Source organism: Rhea americana, unplaced genomic scaffold, assembly GCF_003343005.1.
Source record: "Rhea americana isolate MKP2758 unplaced genomic scaffold, rheAme1 scaffold_636, whole genome shotgun sequence".
Lineage (NCBI taxonomy): Eukaryota > Metazoa > Chordata > Aves > Rheiformes > Rheidae > Rhea > Rhea americana.
This window is the reverse complement of record NW_028186797.1, coordinates 1-20769: the sequence shown is the minus strand read 5'-3', so window position 1 is coordinate 20769 and position 20769 is coordinate 1. Positions and strand designations below refer to the sequence as shown.

At 37.9% G+C, this 20769-nt stretch overlaps 1 protein-coding gene across 1 annotated transcript; it reads right to left on the bottom strand.

Moving 5' to 3' along the window:
* Positions 1 to 8283: 8283 nt before the first annotated feature.
* LOC146586933 (intestinal mucin-like protein) lies at positions 8284 to 20760 on the bottom strand. Its single transcript, XM_085320434.1, has 18 exons — positions 20601 to 20760; positions 20196 to 20416; positions 19230 to 19404; positions 18799 to 19049; positions 17203 to 17386; positions 16634 to 16826; positions 15463 to 15641; positions 15166 to 15235; positions 14773 to 14873; positions 14349 to 14380; positions 13382 to 13559; positions 12559 to 12660; positions 12321 to 12355; positions 11803 to 11925; positions 10674 to 10799; positions 9798 to 9858; positions 9110 to 9215; positions 8284 to 8527 (listed from the first exon to the last, which is right to left on the bottom strand). The coding sequence occupies exons 1-18, from the start codon at positions 20758 to 20760 to the stop codon at positions 8284 to 8286; spliced, it is 2541 nt and encodes an 846-aa protein (XP_085176560.1).
* Positions 20761 to 20769: the final 9 nt, after the last annotated feature.

Here is a 20769-nt window from a genome sequence, read left to right as displayed (position 1 = left end):
AAGAAAAAAAGGAAAAAGGAGAAAAAATAAAAAACGAGAAAAATGAGGAAAGGTTTAAAAAAGGAGAAAAAGAAAAAAGAAAAAGGAAAGAAGAGGAAAAGAAAAAAAAGAAAATATTGGGAAAAGGAGAAAAATGGAAAAAGGAGAAAAGGGGAAAAAAGAAAAGGGGAAAACAGGGAAAAAGAGAAAAAAGAAGAAAGGAAAAAAAGGAAGAAACCAACACCCAAACATTCGCTTGATCTAGCATCACTGAGGTCTCTGGGGGAGGGGGTCCAGGCTGCCCTGCAGTGGTGGCCAGTGGCAGTGGCAGGAGGGGATGAAGTAGTGTGAAACCGTGTGGTGTGACAGTCYCCCCCTCTGGCCCCATTACCACTGTGACCCCCTGAAAAGTTGAGGGGGAGGGAAGAAAAAAAAGCCTCCCCGCTGTTTATTTTCATTTTAGGTCAGCTGAGGTCATATAAAGAAGAGAGGCCCTGAGGTCTCTAGAGTGAGCTCAAAATGGCCGCCTGTCCTGTGGCCGTTGCGTTCGCTGGGCGCGTGTGGGGCGGGGCGGGGCGGGGCGGCGTGGGTGGCGCAGCCCCTCACAGGCCTGCCACCATCTTCCTGCGGCATCCTCGCTGGCTGTTGCAATGGCGGTGGCCGTGCTTTGAGCTGAAAGTGTCTCCAAAGACAGCGGATAGTGGTTTTCTTCCCTCTCTCACACAACATATATATAATATGTGTATGAGTATATGTATGTATATGTATGTATATATATTATACATATAAAATAAGTGAATGTACTGTGGCACCTTCAAATAAATTACTCCATCCATGGGGATGGATTTATTGTAAAAATAGCTGTTGAAGGGCACTGGGGAGGCTCAGTGAGGCTTGGTTCAATAGCACCAGTGACTAAAGTGTGTGTGAGAAATGGTTTTTAATGCATTATACCAATTCTGTCTTCGATGTAATCTTTAAAAAACACAGACTCTAGGCTGAAGCAATTTGCTCCCAGGCAGCTTTATTTATTTATTTATTTATTTATTTATTTATTTATTTATTTTTATTGGCAGTCAGCTTAATCTTAAATTGCTTGAAATGAATTGTAATTTGAAAAACTGGAATTATCTATAAGAAGAGGGTCATTTCTTTATTGTGGCCACTGTAAACATAAGAAAGTGCATCTTCCTAATGTGTGCTCTGTATAATTCCAGGTGAGTGCCACGAGGGGGCAAAACAAAGGACACCATGTGGTATTTTAATCAGCTGAAGTCCTCCTTGTGGCAGGTATGTCCCCTTAGGGCTGTTGGATCACAGGAGGACTTGGAGGATCTTTGGCCCAGACTTTGCACAAATTCATAAATAAATGTTATCCCTGTGAAACATCCCACAAGCAGAATGCATTTAACAGAATAAGACAAGCAGTAAGATAAGTATTCCCATGGTGTGCTTTTTTATGATGTTCTCTCTGCTCTCTGGCTTTTCTGGTGGCTCTCCAAGGGCTCTCATAGAGTAGAAGTCTCTCTTTTCTAGGGTGCAATTCAGTGGGGATGGTGCTGATTTTGTTGGAGCTACTTCTCTTTTACACTGATGCAAATGAGGCCGTGGTTGCTCTGCTGTGGGAGTTCCCACCTAGGGAGAAATAACCCTACACACCAGTACAAGCTGAGGGCTGACCTTCTGCAGAGCAGCTCTGCAGAGAAAGACCTGGGAGTGCTGGTGGATGACAAGTTGACCATGAACCAGCAATGTGCCCTTGTGGCCAAGAAAGCCAATGGTATCCTGGGGTGCACTGGGAAGAGTGTTGCCAGCAGGTCGAGGGAGGTGATCCTGCCCCTCTACTCAGCCCTGGTGAGGCCTCATCTCGAGTCCTATGTTCAGTTCTGGACTCCCCAGTACAAGAGAGACATGGAGCTACTGGAGAGAGTCCAGCATAGGGCTACAAAGATGATCAGAGGGCGGGAGCATCTGCCCTATGAGGAATGGCTGCGAGAGCTGGGTCTGTTTAGCCTGGGGAAAAGAAGACTGGGGGGGGGATCTTATCAATGTGTGTAAGTATCTGAAGGGAGGGTGTCAAGGGGATGGGGACGAACTCCTTTTGGTTGCCCCGTGTGACAGGACAAGAGGCAATGGACAGAAATTGAAGCACAGGAAGTTCTGCCTGTACGTGAGGGTGAATTTCTTCCCTGTGAGAGTGACAGAGCACTGGAACAGGTTGCCCAGAGAGGCTGTGGAGTCTYCTTCTCTGGAGATATTCAAGGCCCGCCTGGATGCAACCCTGTCTAACATGCTCTAGGTGACCCTGCTGAGCGGGGAGGTTGGACTAGATGATCTCCAGAGGCCCCTTCCAACCTCACTGATTCTATGATTCTACGATTCCTTTTTTTCTTTCCAACCCACTGCTGCTGGCACAAAGATGGTGATGCAAAGGTGGGTAAGAGGCTACTCTTGGTTTACATAAAAAGCCAGATTTTGTGATTTCTCTGCTAAATGCTTCTGTTCTGCTGGGAAACTKGCTTCTGCGATGCCTTTGCTTCAGTACCTCCAGCTTGCTGATTGAAACAAAATGGTAAGCTTTTCTGTTACTTCTGGTTAGCAATTGTTCTGAATTAGCATGCTGTATATGAAGCTTCTGGTTCCTGCGGCCCAGCTAACCAGTTTAGATTGAAGGTAAAAGATAAATAGGAGGTAAGATTGTAGAAGAATGAGTCCTTTATATCCCTTTGCTGATATTTCTATATGTATGTGTATACACTTGTGCACACACACACACACAAATATAGGTACATATATATATGTATATATGTATGACTGACAAACTTTTTTATTTGCTTTTAAAGTACATTTGAAATCTGAGAATGGTTTATGTTTACCTCTGATGCAATCTCAACTAACATTGAAAGACTGTGTGTTGGAATATTAGTCATTAAAACCCTGTCTAGGATTACTCAGGGATAGATTATATTGATCTCAAAGCTTCCTTGCTAAAGACAAAGTATTTTTTTTTTTTACATATTTTGGTCAGATCAAGTAGACTGTGACAAATTCTCTACTATGAATGCTATGTAACTGCATCTTGCCACAAGGTATTCAGTACTGTCTTACGTATCTTCAGTCAACACAAATTCTATGCAATTATAATGTTCATTTCCTGTAAAATAACAGATAGGTGAAAATGGACCTGGATTTCCATTACAGCAAATTCATAAAGCATGAAAGGATTAACAACTGAGCAAGTGATAGAATTGCATCAGGTAAAATAATCTTACTTTCCAGAATACTGAGCAACCACCAATTCATGGGAATTGGAAAGTTAGTTCTGCTATAGTAAGAGGTCACGCCATGTCCCTGATGGCATTTATTGCACCTTTTCTGCAGATTTCATATTGTCTGCTGCCCTATTTTGTCTGGCAATTCTCATATTTTGTCTATGTTGCAGTGAGTCATGTGACTCAGCAGTTACAACATGGAACCATGTGAAAAAGCTCAGCTTTGGCCCCAAACCTCCCTGAAGTTCAATGAAGTGGAACTGAGAAGTTTCTACTAACTGCTCGCTGAAACAGGGAACAGCTGCAGAGGCCCTGTCTGATATCCTCCAAAATTGAGAGCAGTGCCAAGTTTSCTTTGGAATTTGGTTCGCCTCAAGTATTTCTGGTGTTTGGGTTTTTTTTGGAATCAGTGAAAAGGAAAAACAATCATTGGGATATCCTTGCAGTTAAACTGGTGCGATTAGTGAAGCAGTAGTTTCAGGATTGGCTGCTGGACTCATTTAGCTGACCAGGGCATTTTGTGAGACGTAGCATATGAGATATCTATAGTTTGCTCATGACAAATGCATCAGAATACAGCAGAAGATGAGTAAGCTGACAGGGTAAGTTCCCTTTTGTAAAAATTTTAACCATGTGAGTAATAGTAACAACAGTCATTGTAATAGTGCAAGCATTTTCTGGTTGCTTATGACTAAACTGTAGATATAAATGAGAGTTATAATGAATGTCAAAAGAAATCTGAGCGTCAGGAAGGTACTTTTTGAAACTGAGAGTAAAAAGCAAAAACAAATCTCACAATCACGAATACCGTAGTTGCAAAAATGCATTTTCCTTGTGCATTCAGAATTGTTATTTATTAATGTTATAATAGAACTAGTATCTTATTCTCTTCTACTATATCTGAAAAAAGTCTGTTTTAATTCACCTAGTTCCAACAGAACTACTTTTCTTTTGCAATGATAGAAAATCTCCTGGGGAGGATGAGCACTCCCTGCTTCCGGTTGGATTTTGCTTATTATTAAATGTGGCTGCCATTCTCAATTTGTCTTTTATCAGTGCTGCTTCCTTAGTCAGTTGAAATCACATGAGATTATAAAATCATTAAAATAAAATAAGAGAATCGGCCAAATTGTGCTATGAACAATCCTAACACTTACCATAGCTGTCTTCAGAATATAATATGGCTTAAAAGCTGACTGTCATATGTTTTAAGAATCAAATTAATTACCCAGAGTGKACTCCTATGTAATAAATCTATATAGGCACAGAATTTCAGGTAATGACCAGGTTATATTTTTCATATTACTCATCGTTTCAAGGAGGAGTTGCAAATTGATTCTTAGTGATCAGTGGTTTACACTACTGAGTTTTAGAACACTGTGTAGAAAAGGAAAAAAAAAATAAACTGGTCATCCAATAGGCTAACAAAAGTCCGGAGAGGAGAGGAAGCGTGTGGAATGCTCAGGAAGGACCTTTATAGCCAGTATTGAAATTAGACCCCAAACCTTGCAATGCTTATTGTACAGCTGGAATAAGTTGTGAGCTAAGTCAGTGGTTCCTCACTGTGATTTATTTGTGTTCCAAAGATGATCAGATGGGGGGGGGGGCCGAAGTAATACTGATAGCTTATAGGACATGTCAGATTCTGTCTTAGATATCTAAGCAAGTCTCTCTATTCTATTTAAACCAGATGTTTTCAAATTCAAGAGTTAATTAAGGGCATAATTTATGCCAGTGATTTGAAACTAATGCAACAGTTATAATATGTCTCGCATTGAACTGTGAAAGAAACCTTTCTGAAATAAACCTTTCCAGACGTGCTTGTAAACTGGGAGCCTAGAGCCCTCTAGTGTTAACGCTGGTGTAATGTACATTAATTACCTACACCAGTAAGGTGCGACCTGCACAATATTCTGACCTCTGTCAATAAAGGCCTACAAAGCCAATCCCTTTTTTTTCTGCTTTACTTTTTATTGTCTTTAATACTTATCCGTGGTTTAGAAAAGTAGTAAATATTATTTATGAGAGATGTAGCTGATTTCATTTATCACAGTTTTTAGAAAAGAGTCATTGATTTCCTTTGGAGCTAATTCCCAATTTGTGTCAGCAATAACTCAGAGCAAAGTTAGTTCCTATGTAATGGATAATAACTGGGGAAACCTAGAAGGCTGATCTATGCCACCCACAGGTGCTCTTGATTTTTCATTAAATTCTTGTTGTGTTTCCTGCTGCTCAGGGAGTATCTGCAAGTTCTTCTACTTGCTCTTCTGCACCCAAAGCACATTGTGTTCCCTGTTCTTATCCTCTGCAGCTGAGGTTCCCATTTGCTCCTTGCCAGCATTGGTGCTCTGTGTGTGTGAGATAGTTACTGGTTGCTCTGAGGGGGGTCTCCAGTGTGTCCTCCACCATGAGTTCTGCATGCCTCTGCACCTTGCCCCTGCTTAAAGGGCTCCTTGTTTCCTCATGCCAGGAGAAAGGTCTGTCCCCTCCACTCCTTCTTTCTTTCTCCCCCATGTCACACAACCTTAGGTTAGTTTTGCCCCCCCCCCTTCCCTAAGTCATTGGTCTTTCCATTTGTTGGCGAGTGAGTCTGTCTCATTCGCTTCTTCCTTGTTGTATTAGTCTTTCCTCTTTTAATAAGACATCTCAAGCATGTGCTGGCACAAACTTAATACATACAGAGTTTTCTGTGAAGGAGGAGAACTGCTGGGATGTTAAGATACGGACTTTGCTTGGGAAAAGAACTGACGACTTTTAAGCAGCATTGTCCCCCGTGTCAGTGGGTTACCTGTGGATAAGGAGCTGTTGTGGACCGAAGAAGTGCGTAATAATTTATTTACTACTAACTTATTGTAATAGACTTAATTTATTTATTAATAAATATTCTCTCTTCCCTTCTACAGAATGAGTAGGAGCAGAATTACACCCTAGCCTACCTGGAAAGGCCATAGAATCTGTTAGTCACCAAACCATTCAGTCCAGTATTAGTGATGTACTGGGTTAGGTGGGAAAGAGCGAAGTGAGCAATAAACCATCTGGGACCTAACTAGTAGTTTGAAGAGACTAAAAACTGTGACAAAAAAGATGTTGTGAAAAGCCAGAAAATGGACAGTGAAGTAGCAATTTGGCCAACAGGAAGCTGGGAGGTAGGGCAAATTTTTTCTAGTAGAAAGTATGAGGTTACCAGTGGTCCTTGAGGAGAACTCATTCTCACCACTCAGTAAAGGAGTCTGTGGGGTGACATAGTTCTGTGAAAGAAAAGTGGGTGAGAAAAGCAGCCTAAGCAGGATACCTGCAGAAACCTACCAGCTTACCCTATTACTACTTCTACTGGATTGTCCAAACTATAGGCTACAAAAAGCTTATCATTATTTTTTTTTTCTGTTCCCTCTAATGATACTAGAGTGGTCATTTGTAAATTGTGTAATGTGCTACTTGGCATCATAYAGTTTACAGGCAGGTGTGTAGTGGCTGGTTGAAAGCATAATGCAGCTTAAGGTGCATGGTAAAACGTCAAAACTTGCAAATTTACAATAGTGCTATTACAGATTTGTTTGAGATTTGTGTGTTTTCAATAGAYATTACAACATGAGAGTGACTGTTTTGGAGTAATTTGGGTAGTTTCTGTCAATTGAGTAAAGAATTTCCAATTACAAAATTAGTATGGACTCACAAATATGCTCGTTTACTGAAGACCCTCTAGTCRATAGCATCTGAAGTGATGCACTTGGAACACCTTAGGTATTTGCTTTTGAGTGCCTTTCATTCAAAGCACTGAAGAGCACTAAGGCTTTGTAGAGAGTTCGGTACCATAGTGTAGATGACTTTTTAACTGGAGCTATTGAGGAATGGTTACAGTAGAATGGAAAGTAAATATTTCATAGGGCCAGCAACTGTCTTGTAAGGGATTCAGTGAAAAAGCAAAAGATACAAATGCTGTAAAATGCTTAAAATTTATTAATCATCATTTCTTTCTTTCATGAGGAACAAAATAAACAATATTCCAAAACAAAATGGAAGAAGAAAGTGTACCACACCCAGGTAATATCACTAAGACTAAGAAATGGGGTAACAAACTCTGAAGGAAATGGCCCAGTAAATCAAATTTCCAAAAATAAAATAAATAGCAGTAGTACAGCTTTTTAAAACAAATCTCAGCTTCCTATGAAAGAATTTACATATAATATTATTATTATTACTTTTGTTTACAAAAATCCTTCATATGCCACTGTTGGCAATATATATATATATATATATACTTCTTCTGTAAACAGTTAACCACAAACAAAGTAAATTCCAAATTTTCATATAGTTACTATGCTGATGGTATTATGTAAACAAAGAGCAGTGTGCAGCAGCTTTTCATGACAAGATTTCTTTCTTTCTTTCTTTCATTGTTTGTTCTTTCATTCTTTCTCAGAAGAATATGTAGGGAAAATGCCCATCATAAATTGCTTATGATATTGAAGTTTACAGTTTTGAGAAGSTACAGCTTTCTATACAATCTAAATTTTCCTTAAAGCAAAAAGAAAAAAAGCTGAGAGGTACAGTTTTCTTAGTTTGTTTCTTTTCTCTTCTGGACTCTAGCTTTTGATYTATCTCAATGAAATGGAATGAAAATGTTCTAAAAACGGTCAGTCTATGTCAGTGGAAAGATTAGTTATTTTCAAGTGGGTGCAGAATGCAGTGGTAGCAAAACTTGATTTCCTACACACAATAATGTTTATTTTATGCCTGTCTAGTCTATATTATGCCAGCAAGGGAAAGCCTCAAGCCAGGAAAGAGTGCAAACAATCAAACAACAGATGTCAAAACAACTTTATACTGTGCCTCTCAAGGTGTAAAAGAAAAGATACTCTAAGCAATGAGAGATGCATTGGAATGAAAACTGAAATAATATAGGAGCCAGGCAGAAGATATCATCTGTTCATCCAAGCTTCAGCTGCTTTTGACACTTTTGTATTTTTTGAAAGGTTTATTTTAGTCTATGTTCAACTCTTCCTTGTTTGGCTTCTTCTTGCTAATTCTCATTTTAGACCTTCCCTTTCTCTGGCAAGGCCTTTATCCCCTTCACTGATATTTTGGCGTTGTTGATAGGGGTTTCATCGCTTTGAAGAACGCACTCAGTGCCCACACAGCTGCAGTTCTCCACATAGGTGTATAAGTAATTAAAGTGGGTTCCATCACTGCATGTCAGGGTCACTGTTCTTTGGCTGGTCTTGATTTCCTGACAGCACATGCAGTTATGTTCCATCATGTTTGCCTCTGTAGAATATCTGATTGCAAGACCAACACAAGAGAGAGATTCAGAAATGATCTTGTGAGAAATACCACTGCCGCTGTCATCCATTACTAGGCAAAACCAGAAGCTATGTGTTTGCATGAGGGGCAATTGCTCAGTATTACCATTCTGAGAATATTGTGCTGAAACATAAGTTGCTAATCACCGTGAAAATGGATGAAACTAGCTCTATGTTCCTAGCTCTACATTAGGACACAGAAAACATAAATAAAYTAATCCAGATCACATATCAAGTCAGTCCAAAAACAGAGACTAGAATGAGACAGATAGCCTCACTTTTACATGGGCTATTCAGCTTGGGTCTGTTCATTGTGGCATTGATCTATCTGTTAAAACCTGGTTAGTCTTGAGGTAATTAACCTTATATAACATCACATCTGTTAAAAGTTCATGTTAGCACAACAGACATGAGCAGTTGATGGCTGAGTGGGTGTTGGACATATAAATAAGGCACTTGCGATTTGCTTTCTGTTACTGATATAATGAGTAAAAGACAGGAAACTAGAGGTTCAGCTGTATACAAGCAAAGTGAGTAATGATCTTTTATACAACTTACCGTGAGTAAGCATTACAGCTGCCTTCACAGTATGTTAGCTCAACAGGCACAGGAGACACACATCCATTGTACCGGATGACAGTAGTGCTATTGTGCTTCTTACAGCCTGAAGTTTCAGCAGATCATGAGAAAATATGTTAAAATATGTGTACTTATAAGTAGACATCTGTACATGATAGAGGGTTCTAAACAGAAACCTGAGATGAGTGGAGCTGGAATAGGAACAGTGCAGTTCTCTTTTAATTGTTTATTGCCAAATGATAACTCTTCCTGTTTGTACTAGCAATGAATGAAAAAAATTCCCTTTCCTTATGCAGCACCAGTGTGCGATGCAGAAGAGCAGTGTKGTGCCAGCTCCTCAATGAACACCCACCTTCCGGGACTGGTTTCACTTTTTCGTCAAAGAGAATACATCTACAAAAGGTAGRAGAATAGCTACAAAAAGGCTAATGTTTAATGGCAGGGCATGGGAAAGTTCATCCTATACATGTTTTCAAAGGACTTGAACTGGGTAATGGAAATGTTCTATTCCTTAACACCCTGTTTCCTTTCTCACCCCAACGTGAGGCACAGCTCCCTAACTCATTCACCTATTCACCTGCTCTGCCTGTGCATCTACCATGCAAGATGACCTAATTTGCTTAACAAGGCATATATTGTGTTTTTACTTAAAATGATTATGGCTTACTTTTCTGTGGTGGTGGTAGGCACTCTCTGCAGCAGCCATCCTGTGATATCGTGATGTCATCCTTGAGTGTGAAAATAGAACAAGATAACTCAGATTTCATATCTGCATACTAGAGCAGAGATCTTCCCTGCTTCCTAAGTTTCTCTAGTGCCAGAAAATTCTTTGTATTGAGATGGATGGGAGCAGGGCTAAACAGTAAGGGCATATAATTGCTACTTCAATACAGTATTAATAAGACTCCTTCATAATCTGACATTAAGTGGGACTGAAACTGCTTTCCTATCATCAGACTTCAGTAGTCAGATTTTAGAAGTAAAGCTTGTAGCAGATGAAGGGTATTTTGAGGGACCAAAGTGCAGATGAAGGATCATGTCAGCAAAGGTAATATAGTTAATGAAATGCTCATTCCTTACATATGAGGGGCTGGTTCTGATCTACTCTGAGCTGTATCAAGTTGAATTATTTTGCTAATTGAAGTAGCTTATTTTCTTTCCCGTTTGCTCTGAATTCTAAAAAGAATTTGTAAGCTTAAATAATTTAGGAATAAAAGTCCAAGTATTTTCCAGTAGGATTATTGCTCCTAGGATACCTGACACTTTCAGAAATCAAAAACAGTATGCTGTGGCCTTTTCTCTAATACTTGCTCCGTCTTTTTGCATTAGCAATGACTGTCACACCACCCATTTTAGTAYTGATTTGCCCTTCTGAAGTCACATTTGATGAGGACCAGATTCAGACAGGATATAATCTGAATTATACTGCATATAATGCCTCTGCTAGTTTTTTTTTGTTTGTTTTTTGGACATGGTGATCCTTTTACCACCTGTGCCAAGCCACATGAGAAACAAACATGAGAACTGGTAGAAGAGTACTTACAGGATCACAGTTGTCTGGAATGGGTGGACAGCGTTCCTGTACAATGACTGGAATGAATTGGTCCTCATATTTTTCACATGTGTAAAATGTACAGTTATTGCCAGGTGGGTTCCAGACTTCTCCAACCTGAAAGTAGTTAAAATTAAATAAAAGTGAATAGAAATCTTCAAATAAAAATGAATAGAAATCTTAAATAAAGACAAAGCCCCAAAATGCAGTTTTTTGTCATTGCTCCTTGTTTTGGTGTTGTTATGCTGTATCATGTTCTTGAACCTCTGATAATAGCTACTTGTCRTATTATCCTACTGCTTTAAATCTTTTTCATTAACCAAGTGAAGAGGATATGTTTTTGTCTGGATACTCCCATGCTTTTTGTAGGAATAGGATAAGTACATGGACTAATTTTGAAAGAAGAACTTACATTTTGATAGTTTCAACCTACCCTTTTGTCATCAAATTTATAGAGTCTGTCCTAATCCCACTCAGATATATTCCAGAATTTCTGCTGGCCTCACTGACCTCTTCTGTCTTAAAGCTCTCAGCAAACTTATGGTTGGCTGTTTGGGGCAGAAAACTGCCTTCAGATACATAAAAACAAAATTATGCTTTGAACAAAATGGGTGCTGTATTTTCAGACWGAAAGCAAATATGAGCCCATTACTTTCACCTTTGTATTTTCTATTTTGATTTCTGAAAGCCATTGTTCAATATCACAGTTGCTTCCAGAAGCCTCAGGTTAAAACCAGAATCTCATAGTTCAAGGTGCTTTTTGAACCATGTGAGACAGTCCACTCCCTGTCTGGATAAGCATTGCAATCTAACATGAGAAAAGACAGAGCAAATAAATGTGATATAGACAAGGAGAGGAAGGAGCAGAGGCTAGCAGAGTTCACCAAAATGTAACAGGAGTAGTTACTTTGAGCACATGTGTCCTGTTGTCTCTCACAGTCACTATACAAGCCACTGCCTTGCATGTGCCGCAGCATTGCCCAGGTATCTGTGTATACTTGTAACCCTGTTTTGAAAGAAATGCAGAGGAAATGACATTTGAGTTAGGACACCAACATTAACTCTGCTAGTTACTCGAACTGAGCAGGGTAAGAATTACTGGCTGCAAAATAGCACTCACCACTGGGCAGTATGTGTCACAGATAACTGGCTCGCACTTGACAAAGATGTGATGAGGGCTTGAGTAAGAGGAATTAAAGCAGGTGCATTTTTCACAGGGACCTGATGGGATGACAGCTCCAGGCTAGGGGGAGTCAGAAAAAAAAGTCATTATTAGTCAATAAAAGCAAGTTACTTAGTGTACATATAGACGTAGGTACACTAAGACCATGTACATAGACCAAAAGGAGCTGTGTATGGGCTAAACTATCCTTAAAAGTTGTTTTGATTGTTTTAGTTAACTAGAGTTTCTGTTACTGATAACATCAATGCTTTGCATTTTGGAAGGGACATTCCCTTACTACAGAAAGCAAAGCAGATAATACTCTTGCCTATAGGAAGGGTGTTTTATATTGGCCTTTAATAAATGATTAATAATGTTTTATCATGCAAAATATGGCGTATGATAGGAGTCTCAGAAATGTTGCATTGTTAAGCTATGTGCAGATATATTTTTATAGTGAGTTGCTGTATGCTTACTGGATAGAAGGTGTCGTTGACTGCACAACCAGGTCCTGTTGGTACAATAAGAAAGGAAGAAAGATAGTGACATATGTGTATAAATTTTAAGAAGCAGAAGTATGTGAAAATCTACTAATTTGATTTACAGATAAAAAAACACAGCTAATTTGCATCTTTCTCCTATATGGCTTTTTTGTTCAACAACTTTCTAAAATATAGCTCAGAATAACACATGAAGACGGTACATGGTACTTACTGCATTCAAAGGAAGGACAGCATTTTCCAGGCTGTGTTGTAATTATTTGCTGTCCCATTAAGCATTTGTGTGTGACCTCRGGGCAGCGGCTAGTGTTGCAGTCTGTGTAATGTAACAGAACATAGAAAATGAAATCAGAAATTTTAAATGAAGGTGATTTTCTTTTGCACGAGCAAGAGCTTCTTAAGTTTTGCTTTTGGGCAGATATAGTAGTGCAGATGAAAATGTAAACAGGCTCATCTAGTGACTATCTCAATATATTTGCCAAGCCATTTTTGAAATGAATGAGTTTTTCTGTAACCTTTGGAAAACTAAGTATTGCCTGAGAAGAATAGAGTGGTGATTGCTGGAAAGAGGAATTTCCAAAGAGAAATTAGAACTAACTGGAAAATCTGATGTCTCTCAAATGTTTAGGAACACTCTTGAGAAATTTTTAAAAGTTAAAGAGATTTTTTTAAAGGCAAGATAAACTTTTGATAATGGTGTTTTTTTTCATGGAAAAATAAGATGTTTTGAATACTTTGCGTTTATTTTTTTAGGTGATGGCATTAAAGTTTTTTTTTTTTTTTTTCTTTCCAAAAGTTAAACTACAGGAAATTTTTAGTTACTCTTCTGTGTCTAACTGTGTAAAATCTATTAGTCTTTTAAGTTGTTCTCTTCAGGCATCTAGTAGATATTCTACAAGAAGGCTCTAGGAAGTGGGATGGGAAAAAAAAGCTTTATGAGATCAATTAAAACTATAAAAACCTGAGAAATTATTGCTTAAGTTCCCCRTAATGAATACAAGATATTCATCATGATAAAGAACTCAAACTGTACTTACAGCACTCAGTCCTGGTACAGCATGGATCATCTGGTATCTGTATCTGAACAGGCATATAACCTGGATCATCACAATACACTGGTTTTATCAGAGGACATTTGTGTCTTGTACAATGCACTTTAAGAGTATGTTTGTCACAGACACATTCCTGGCAATCCTTCATCCATTTTTCTCCTGGCTGTATGAAAAATGAAAAAAAGAAGAAAGAAATTATAAATAAATTCAAAATAAAATCAATCTTTTTAAATATTTACTTATTCATGGATATAGTGATACCTGATTGCATCAATGTTTTCATATTTCTAATACTTCTAGATTTTGTAAGAAAACCTTAGACCAAAACTATTCAGGGGAAGATTCTGGGGGTCACTAGAAGTTCTGAATATGTCCATGTATCTATCAATGTTTATTTATTTACGGAGATAATATGAGGGATAGAAAGGGTGTAAAGGAGAAGTGACTGAGTTTTGCATGTATTTTTATATATGACGTAATCATAGCACACACTCATCTGCACATTAGATTACAAAGAGAAGTTTGTGTAATTTTTGTGCAATTGAGAACCTAAGAATGCAGCTTGTCAGCATTTTCAGCAACAAACTCTGCTACTCATCTGTCTGTTTGTTTCTACTAACTTTAGCTGGTCAAAATTATGTAAATGAAAGAAGCAGATATACCAAGTTTCCACTACTAACAGCTGTTCTCTCTCTCTCTCTCTCTCTCTCTCTCTCTCTTTTTAAATATGAGATGATGGTTATTGAAAGACTATCCCATCACTTGCCATTTAATGTCTCAGGAAGTAACATGTGATTTCAGCTATCAAACTCACAATTATTTTTAAGACTTAAGGGGAACAAGCATATGAAATTTTCTCAAACTTAAGCAAAACTTTGTTCTTGAGAAGCACCGAATGTCCTCTTTCTTCCCCTGTCTGTACTTGATATATCACATTGATTGTCATACTCACCCTTTTGGATATTCCACTTGGTTCCTTACAAACTGAAAAAGATAAAAGAATAGAGATTTATATTACTGAAAAACTACCCTAATGGAGTAAACCTGTTCAGTTTCTRAAACAGATACCATGAAGATACATCTAACAAGAAACTGAATATGCAAAGTAATCCTTTGGAAATGAAGGACAGAATTTCTCAATCTTGCTATGTCTGGCATAAATAAGAAAGGTGGGAAGGAGGGAGTATTGATCATTATTCAATTTTTAGATGGGGAGACTAAAGGAGCTTAAATAAACTGGACTAATTTGCCTATGATTTGACCATGTAAAAATCTGAGTAAAAATCAGAGTAAAACCGGAGTAAAAATCAGTAGAACTCCACTGACTCCCAGTCCAGATTTCTATTTATTCCTCAAAGTAAACACAGAGTACTCACCACAATCGAGGACACAGATACTGCTGTCTTCACTGATGAAACTCTGTCCTTCAGGGCAGAAACATCCTTCAGTTACACCATAGCCACTGTGCTCTACAGAGCTAGAGTGGGAGGAATGCATATATTTGAGTACAATGTTTTTGCTGTAAAGCAGGAGAGAGTGTTGAAGGTCACAATGTCATATACAAGGGAGACACTTTTTGAAATACAACAGGAAGTGTAGATTCATAGAGCTGATCAATGAGATATTTAAAACTTGAATAATTTATACAAATTCATGAAATATGCTTCACTATGGAAGTTTTTAGTAACTAAATTTTCTAAGGATAGTGAGTGAGTACATAGAAAAGAAGACAAAAAGTAGCAGTTGTAATTTTTTTGGTCTTTTCATACCTTCGGTCACAGGTAGCAGGATTAATGGGCCCGCATGCCTTGTATATTGTGTTTGGTGGACAGTTGTATGCTGTAAGGGAAAAGATGGAAATAGATCAGAAATTGGTATCAGATACCTTTTTGTAGCAAATATTCTTAGGTGCCTTTGTGATCTGGGGCTTCTGTTGGTAAAGATGTCTGTGTGTATTTTTCTGGTAAAATGCCATAGTCAAGTGTTAGATGCTAGGTGTCTTTACTGAAAAAAAACCCTAATTAATAGTGCTTCATGCATACATTTTTGAGTTCTGCAGTACTTACGGCATATAAAGTTGGTCTTTTCTCTCCAGTCAATGCAGATACCTCTAGCAGCACACTCCGTAGCATACATCTCCAAACTGGAACACTGTATGGAGTCATTGGGTATGCGACAAGCATCAAAAACACACCCTTTGAAAAATGATTCTGGTGGTATCACATCATGGCATGGTTCGAAAACTCTTGAGACAGAAAAGAAACCACAACCTTTTCATGTAAACCAGTCATTACATAAAATTAGATCTTTTCAGACAACATGTTCCTAGTTAAAGGCATATTGTTCTGTTCTTCAAGAAGGAATGCATTACAGGAAATAGAATTAACTCTAAGAATGGCCACTAATCTGGGAGATAGATTCAGAGTATGAGAGGTTAGGAAATTTGAAGCCCTCAGAACTGTTTTGAGCATATTTTTCTAAAGAGGCTAAGGGTCATAATGTTTGTGTATGTGTAAAGAACTCTTCATCTGCCTGACASCAGAAGTTTGTTGAGGAAGGCAATTGCATTAGGTAGAGGAAAAAGGGATGCTAGAAGTGCTCAAGAGGTGGAAATATCTAATAGCTCATAAGTTATTAGACACTACAGCAAGTATGTGGGAGAGGCTTTTATAAATGACCCAGCTAAATAACAAGCTTTGATTATAGTTCACACTGATGTAAGATATAGGTACGTAGGAAACAGGCCTTTGTTAGTGCTAGTGCAGCTGTATGTTTTATACAAAATGCACAAATATTGAAAACTACTTTTGGTGTTAGTCTGGTTGGTAAGCAGGCTCTTTATTGTTTGTACTAAAGGTCCAGTTCAAATTTAAAGTTCAGTTCTTACTTAAGTTAGCTAACTTAGTAGTTATACTAGTGGAAATAGTCTAGAAAGCAGGGAGGGAGAAAGATAACATAAATCTATGCAATTGAAACCCAGGGAGTATGAATTCTTGTTCTTGTTGTGTGCCTGATTTGCTGAATTCTCTTCTCCTTGCTCAGGTATCTTTGGAAATGCAAGTCCTTAAAGAAGAACAGTTTCTTTTGCAGAGGCCTTTAGCTACCTATATCCTGTCATTGAGCTGATAATTTCAGATATGATCACATGATAGGGCTAYAGTTCTTACTCATTTCATAAGATACTGAGAAAGTTTTCTCTAGGTAAGGAAGAGCAAATTGATTCAGTTTTTGACTTACTTGCTCATGATAAGCTTGCAAAGAGATGTATTACAGTGAGGCAATGGTGGAGGTGTAGTTACAATTGATGGTGGTACCCTAGGGCATGATGGGTTGTTACCAACGTTCCAGTGATGAGCCATTTGGGGACAGGAGGAAATGATCTTGCCACTTGGCAAGCGGCATTCATCTGATTTGTTATTTGAACATGTTCCTGGAAGATATCAGAGAGGAGCAAGGTAAGATGCATAAGCCACATCTGAGGTGCACAATACATGCCCAATTTAGAAGGGATTTGCACATGAAATGGATCAGATGCCCTGCTTCACAGAGAATGCTTTCCCTGCATTTATATGAATTTAATTCAGTCTGGAGGAAAAAAGACCAAAACAGCCAGCCCCAAAACCAAAAAAAATAGATGGTCTTAATATTAAGCTATTGATCTTAAAGTAAGTTTAAGACCAAAACTGTCCTCAATTCCGTTTTACTACTGCTTGAAAAATTTCTGTCTATGGTGGGCCTGCATAAACAAAATGAATGAGAATAACCATGGGAGGTTAGAGAAAGAATCAGTAGCATATCTATCTTACCACACTGTCCTTCAGTGTTGTTGCCAAATTTGCTGAAGGGGAGCTTCACTGAGAAAATCAGCCCACTAAAGGTGATGGTTGCACCAATCTCTGGTATTTCAACAATCATATTGATGCCAAGCATTGAAATAGAAATGCCATCTTTTTTGAAGCCTGGTTGGACAATCTTTTTATTGAAGTAAATCTGAATCAAAAAAATAAGAAATAAACTTCAGAATAAGAGCTGCTTCTATCTGACTGTTTTAAATAATGTATTTACTAATCTTCATAATTATGCATAAGTCACTGCTGTGTACCATATTCAATGACAACTTTCATTGCAATAACAGCATATACTGCATTCATTTCCAGCTTGCATGGCTATATTGTTCCAGAACAATAGGAATAATAATAATAAAATAAAAACAGTAATGAAGTGGCCTCTATATGCCATGTTTGGGAAGACTGTGTGCTGTTGCACATCATTCTAAACCTAAGTATTTTATTGATAACATCATTTTGTTTGATGTAAACTTTTCCACATAGAAATGAGTGGTAGTTTTCTTTTAATTGAAAAAAATGTTCCTAACATTATTATATAATAACTTTGAAATTCCTACAAAATTATATGAATTATAAGATGAAGTCAAATGTGCCTGGTGCTGTTTTTACTTAGCTATCGTCTTTATTCTTTAATCTAAGCTCTTCCATTTGCAGTCCATCTTACATTAGCTAATGAAGGTGGCATATTTGCTTAATAACTTTTTGTTGGGAGTTATTCTCCAACATTCTTCTCATTGAACTGGGATGATTTTCTCTAGCAGGGAGTCCCTGGACTAACTGTTTCTGCATGGCTTTCTGGCTGGAGTGAATAGAGGTTGGTGTGGCTCTGTAAGGGCAGAGTGCAAGTTGACAAATGTATCCTCTCACCTATAGGAGTTTTCTGACCAACTAACTAATTCCCCAGGATAACAGTGGCAGCATAACTGACTTCTGATTTTCACCAGCCACCAACACTGATTTAGGATCATGAGGGCAAAGGGACACTTCCATTCTGTCATTTTCTTAGCTGTACCTCCCTTCCTGGCAGGCAACTGGAAAGGGAGTCATGCCATGGCTCTGTTTGGTGTCTGAAGTTCCCATACAGAAGAAGGAATCCCTAGTCAGTCAACCAGTATGGGATACATACAGTCTTCACCATCAGAAAAGAAGTATGCTTATCATCTGTTACTGTGTTTCTTCATAATGTGTTTACTTAAACAAGTGAACACACAATGTATTAATTTTCACGAAAGATTAATCTTGAAGCAATAGTGCAAACATTCTTTCTGTCTTCTCTCTCTGTCAGCTGTATTAGTATGTTTCCTCCTGTTATTTAGATATATGTATGCATGAACATAATAGATTCATATTTGTACAGTGCTGTTTCTGATGTTTCTGACATTCATTTCTAGAAATGGGTGTACTATTTTTCTCCTAGTGATGCGTCTGTCTTAKTCAGTTCTGGGATATGATATTCTAACAGGCTGTATTACAGATGAGAATCAGTAAGGCCAATGGACCTTGTTTCTTTTTTGGAAAAATAAACTTAGAGAAATAAAAAAGTATATATTTTACCACATTCTTCATCACACCATTCATTAGTTCACGAGTCAGCACCACTTCTGAAGATTTGTAGAAAATAATAATCGATTTAGGACAGGAAAGTCCATCTTTTGAATCACAGTAATAATTGTCAATGTAAACACGGAAGTTGTCATATTTAGGTACAATCTGTTTCACCAGGACATAAGTGCAGTTTTGAAGGAAAGTGTAGTAGATTCCATCAAAAGTAATATAATGAGGATCACCCCATCCACTGCACACACCTGATGGAGAGAAAGTATTCAGAAGATTGATATTAAAATTAAAGTAGAAGAAAGAATTTAGAAACTTAAGAATGTACTACAATTTCTAGAGCAATCCAGAGAAAAAAAAAATCCCCTTGTAGTCTGTGCAAAGTTTCGCTTGATTCCTAAAATTTAATTCTTTAATTTACTGATGCTTACATTGACATTCATAGCGGTAACAGCAGCCATTTTCATCAGGGACCAGTATTGGTGGATATCTGTTGGCACAGGTGATTTCCTTTACAGGTGGGCATTGTGTTTGAATTACTTTTTCTTTGTTRTCTCCCTCACAGAGGAGTTCTGTGCAGTTGGATAATTTCATTCTTTGGCAAGGCTGCAAAATGAACAAAAATTGCTGTCACAGGACTTTGCAAACAGGTATGAAATTTATCCATATTTTTAATCAAGTAGTATATAATGTTTCCAGTGATAGTGGTATTGGAAAGGAATATATGTTTCTTCTCTTGAGCTTGTGGTATTAATGATTTGTAATGTTGATTACAGGCATTTATATTTCTGAGGGTGACAGGGATGATCCAAAACTGTTACTTGCTTTCCTGATCTGGAACAAAGGCTACAATGTACATCTCCACTGCTCCACTGACAGTACAAAATTAACAGTATTCTACACAATTAAAAAGGTGGGTTATGCTGAAAAGGAGTGGTAGCATTAGTTGCAGCTATTGCTTCTGCATAAGGAATTCTCCTGAGTTGAGGGTTTTGAGGCAGGTTTTAGGTTGAGAAAATAAATGCCCTTTGCCCTGGCTTTTCCTCACCATCAGCACAGATCATTCCCCACCACCACCGAAAAAAAAAGATAACATATGCAAAAATGTATGTCATTTATGCAATAGAGTGCTTTGAAGCCTGAATGTTTTACTAAAAACAAAATCACTAGAAAATGTTATTGCTGTTCTCTTTGTTAGTTTGGAAAAAATTCTATTGAGAAGGCATATAAAAATTGTACATAATTATGCAGGCATGGGAATGTGAATTATCCATCACTAAAACCTTATTTTGGAATTTCAGACATATAAATGTAAAGAACGAAAACTGTTTCTTCTCGGGGTCAACATATAACATATTTTAACTCAAAAGTTCTAAAACAACTCAGAAATTACATACCTGTAAAGGAGGGTGAGTACTAGAATAACAACCTGTGGTATATGTTCCACAAGAGGTAGTAGAAGGAACTAACGTAGTTGTGGTAGATATTTCGGGGGAAGTAGTGGTAAAAGGAGTAGTAAAAATACATGGTCCTGTGAATCGTTCAACTGAACATGTTTGACTACAGATAGCGTAAAAGCTACATCCGTCACTGTCTGTTCTGTTGTAAATCACTTCACCTAAAAAAAAGCAAAAAAAGGAAAAAAAGAACAAGAGAGAAAAATAAAGAAAAGCAAGGCTATAAAAATTCCCATTCAAATGTCATGAATATATTAAAATAAAATCTAAGAAAATTCTGATGAATACTGAAAAAAGAGCGCAAAACAAAGAGAAAAATAGATAAATAAAGAACTGTAAACGTACCAGGTGAAAAAATGGAATTTCCAATTTTACAGAAACATGATGTCCATGGGCTGGTGGTGGGGGTGGTGGTGGTGGGGCTGGTGGTGGGCGTGATGGTGGTGGTAGAGCAGAGCGGGTTTGGCGTGCAGCAGAGGACGCGGATCTTGTAGTTCAGGCACATCTTAAATTT